Here is a 4,953-nt window from a genome sequence, read left to right on the forward strand (position 1 = left end):
AAGAAAAATTTTTGTCATATTCGATTTGAAAGTGAAATGTTTGTTGATGCTGCCATCTTCCTTTCAGGTATAACCTGTCAGTCATTACTGATTACAAATCTAAGAGGGACTTTTTTTTGTACTGAGCTAATCATGATTGATATTGATAAAGAAATGTCCATAAGAAAAGTTCAATATTTAGATTTTTTTATTAATTTTGTGTAAAAGTTTTTGAATGTGTATTAAGCTAATCCCTAAAAATGTAATTACAAGGCAAGTTATAAGCTTTGTTATAGTACAAAATATTAATTGTGTATCATCTAAATACTAACTCATCTATGTAACAGAATTATATCAACTAACTTGAGTATAGATATGTTCAGTGGAGGTTAATGTCTTTTATGATTGTAAACGTGGGTGATTAGAATAACTGTGAAAAATATCTTTAATTTTTAGTTCGGTAAATGAGTTCAATGTCTTTTGTATTTTTTATTTGTGTGTGTGAAGCCTTTACAGAACAGCTAATGTATGATTTAGTTGCTAAATATGTGTAAAAATTGTGTAATATTAAATTAAGTGTAGTTTTCAATACTCAAAATATCTTTATAGTAGTAAAAGGTTAACATATATCTAGCTTACATTTACTAGCTTGAAACAGATACCCAGATGTTAAGTTAATGTGATTTAATAATATAATTGTTATTGTTAACACAATACAGGTTTCTTACACTGTATCATATTTATACCTTTCTTAGAGTGTGAAGCTAATAAAATGGTTGATTCAAAGTTATAAGCATTGTGTAACTGTTAAGAATAATAATCTGTTGTATTCATATTGGAAAGATAGTCTCAGGTCAGTGGTTTTTGTTTGGTTGAAAATAAATTTACTATGTTTGTTGTGCCTAAATAGTTTTATTTTGCTGCTTAACTTTGGAGATCAAAAGAAAGTAACTTAAATAAGTATGTACACATATTTTATTTAATGGTAGATGAATGTGTGAAATTGCACATTGTATTCTTAGGATTGCTTGTTCTCAAAAGAACAACTAAAAATTTAGTAGTGAGCTGAATGAGAATAAGTGGTCTTAATAAAACTCCTACAGCATACAGGTATTATTTGATTCCTAAAAAAACTGTGATATGCATTTAACATACAGTTTTCTCATTTAGGCTATCGAATGAAACTTGAAGACAAAGATGATGCTCCAAATACTGGACGAATTCATGTAGATTTTGCACAGGCTAGAGATGACCAATATGAATGGGAATGTCATCAACGTGCAATTCATCGAGAATATCGTCATAGGGAACGTGTAGAGCAAGAAATGTTTCATCCACCAAGTCCACCTCCTGTTGTACATTATTCAGATCATGAGGCTTCTCTTCTTCATGAGCAACTGCGTGGTAAAGGTTTTTTACAGTGTCAACTATAATTTGACCCTTTGTTTAGTTACTATAGACAAACTGTACATAAAAATTTTAATATTTGTGGCATTTAACTCTCTCAACATGGGATCTGTTGATTTGACCAACTACATGACCTCTTTGTACTTGTTTAAAGTATTTATAATTTTGATACTACTAACTTTTAATATAGTATGTATATCTTCACAAAATTTGGTACACTTTCAGTAAAGTCTTTCACATACAAAAAACCTTATTTTTAGTGAAGTTTCTGAATAAACTAAAAAAATATTTGTTTGTGAATATATCAAATATTTTTTTTTACCAGCTCGAGTGCAATGTGATTTTCATGTTGAAGATTAAAAATACTTTTCTTCCTCTGAAGAATCTAAAATTTTATTTGCGTAACCTCTAAAACCTCCTAAATACATTTCAAATGTTTGTTTTCAGTAAAACTGTGTATTTTATCTGTTATTTTCTTTACCCTAACTCTGTTCAAGGTTGGTCAATTTGACTGACCTTGTAACCACCAAAAAAAGTCAAAATAACTCTAAATTACCCTTTTTTCTTTCTCGAATGACTTCAAATTGTAACATGAAACGACATTCATTTATCCTATCATTAAACTCATAACAGTATACATCTATTTATACTTAAATTTTATTGTTTTATTGCCATTTTAACTGTGTCTAACTACTATTTGTGCCATTATATGTTGTAAATCACTTGGGTAACATGGAGCTCATGTTACGCTATTGAATTACATTACCCACAAGCTGCTTGTGTGTGTGTGCCTTGTGAAACATTTTTATTATATTATTATTTATTTTACCTAATCTAACCTAAAGAGATCCCTATTTTTACATTTGAGTTACTTTTATAATAATAAATAAAAGATAAACATGAAAAACAAGAAATAAAGTACTTACCAGGTCTTCTTTTTTCTTGCTGTCTACTGTCGATGACATTAACCCTACTTTTTGTTATACTAATGGTAGTAATTCACTAAATAATTTTTATTTAATTAAATAATGCACCAAAGAACATAGAATAATAACATGCAAAAAGTAGACAATTTCCCCTAACTATAAAAAATTTTCTGGCTTTCTAACTATGTGGCAAGAGCCATTACAAATTCATCCAAGCTAGTCGTTGTCTTTCCTGTGGGAACGAAGCTTGTACTAACAGAGAAATTGACAATTCTTTGTTCAAAAAACAACATAATATAATACGTCATTTGATAGATGAAAACCTTGGCTTTCTATTGGTTATACACAATATAGAATTAAATGTAAGAGACAACTATTAACAAATCCTGAAAAAGAGGATCTGATAGGTGGGTGTGGCAAGAGGGATCTGATTTTCTATTTGATGGCTCTGTAACCAAACACAATTAAAAGCTATAAAAATTATGGTTTGTCTGAGCAATGAGTATTTTATAGTAAGTAATTTACATTGAATTTCATACTTATTGGAAGGGTGGTGAATAAAATAGAGAAGATGGGATGCCTACAAAAAATTTGTCACATTTCTCACACTAGGGGAAATTCAGGATTTTTTTAAATATTATCTTATAAAATTAAGAACTTAAAACTTGTATACTATTAAAATATGGATTATTTGCTATGATTTTATGCTATACTAATTGGTATAACATAAAAAAAGTAGTTTAATAAAATTTTGAATGTAAGTCACTAAAACCTCCTGACATGCACAGTAAATGATGCCTGGGCAGAGAGGGTTAAGCAGTGTTTGTCACTTTAACATTGTTTTGTTTTGCTTAAAGAATAGTATATATATTTTATGAATACCATATTTATGTGCTTGAATGTTTTGGAAATGAGTGAGATGTCTTCTACTGTGTGATTTATAGTTTGAATCAGCATTTTAGTTAACGAATATTGCAATCTATATATGTATTGTCATAAAATTATGTTATGGTAACAATATGATCTAATTACAGAGTAAATGCATGTAATGGTTTTAATTCTTTTTTTTTTAATTTCCTTGACTGATAAGTTTAATGTGCATATGGTGAACTTACAATTGGCTAGAATACAAACTTAGTTTTATAAAGTTTAATTTTGGTTTAGGTGATGAAACTTTCCAGAAGGCAGTGCAAGTGCTAATTACATGGCTGGAGAGGGGAGAGTGTAATAAACGTAACTGTGGTCAGTTTTACTCCATGATCCAATGCACCAATAGTCATGTTCGCAGGCTTATGAATGAGAAAATGCAGTTTGAAGAAGAGTTGGCAAAAGCCAAGCAGTTGTTGAACCAGGGCATTCAAAACATCCTTACCCAGTGTAAGTTTACAACTAGATTTGACTTTGCATTTTTGGCTCTGTTTTCTTAATAAATATATTAGTAGTTTAGATTCACTTGAATGTAAGTAACTTTGCCTTGATTATCTCACACATACGAACATTTGTTTGATTGAAACTGTACTTTTGTTTATACATTAAATAACTCAGTCCCTGTGTACAACTTACATGCAAATTTCAAGAACACTGAATGTAAGATGTTTATAAATGTAACATTTTTATTTCAAATTCTAGGCACGTTCTTTATAACAAATTCGACATACTCGATGTACAATATGCATTTGCTTCTCTATATTCCTGACTTAAATGCTTGGTAAATATCAAAATGAGATAAAAAAATTCTCTTAAGTTTTTATACTACAACATATGTTAAAAATATCATATATTTTTCATCAGAGTTGATTCCAAAAACATTTTCTTCAGCTTCATACTTATTTTCATGCACCTATTCTGTCAATGAAGTGTCAGTAGTTTTAATGGATATGTATTAAATGTTTTAACTTTTTTCAAAGAAAGATTAATATTGGTCAAAACTGACTGTTATAGTTTTGTTTACATTATGAATAATCAGTCAATTTTTTGTCTTTGTAATACATTTGTTTAATTTTTTATGATGAACTTTTAACAAATTATCGTCTTGTTTGGTCGACTTGATCGATAGTATGGTTCTTTATGCGTTTCTTATTCATCCACAAGGCTGCATTGCTACATTATGTAATATTCTGAATATTTAACTTCATAAAAAAGAAAACACGTTGTGAAATTAAAATCTGGATAAAACAACTAAATATAGATATGTTGAAAAATGTATGAATTTACTTTTCTGCCAAATTAATTTAACATTGAGTCAAATTAAGTTTTTGAAATGGGTGTTAAATTATTTTAATGTGATATTGCTGTGTATGTTTTTTTGTGGGTTTTCTTCCAACTTTTATATAGCTCACATTTTATGAAAATGTTTATCTAACCCTATGTACACAGGGTCAGTCCATTTGACAAACAGTATCATCATATTTGGCTTCCAAACATAAGCCAATTAAGTTGCCGAGACACTGCAAGCTTATCCACATACTTCCAACTTGGCATGCATAATATAGGCATACAGCAATTAATATGCTTGTTCTGATCTCCTCATTGAGAGTATATATCAATACTAATTACACACATTAGTTGTTACAGAAAGTTTGTGTTAAAACACAGAAAAAGTTGAATGTCTATTGTGTAATATATATATATATATATATAT

The 4,953-nt window shown here is 29.0% G+C and overlaps 1 protein-coding gene across 1 annotated transcript in view; it reads left to right on the forward strand.

Annotated features, from left to right (window-relative positions):
* The window catches only part of LOC106460109 (ecto-NOX disulfide-thiol exchanger 2-like), a 48,121-nt gene that overhangs the window by 20,283 nt on the left and 22,885 nt on the right, over nt 1-4,953 (forward strand). Inside the window, exons 7-9 of the mRNA XM_022386752.1 lie at nt 8-67; nt 1,150-1,383; nt 3,477-3,689. Coding sequence (XP_022242460.1) covers nt 8-67; nt 1,150-1,383; nt 3,477-3,689 — 507 coding nt within the window. The remainder of the gene's footprint in view (nt 1-7; nt 68-1,149; nt 1,384-3,476; nt 3,690-4,953) is intronic.

This window comes from Limulus polyphemus, unplaced genomic scaffold (genome assembly GCF_000517525.1).
Source record: "Limulus polyphemus unplaced genomic scaffold, Limulus_polyphemus-2.1.2 Scaffold711, whole genome shotgun sequence".
NCBI lineage: Eukaryota > Metazoa > Arthropoda > Merostomata > Xiphosura > Limulidae > Limulus > Limulus polyphemus.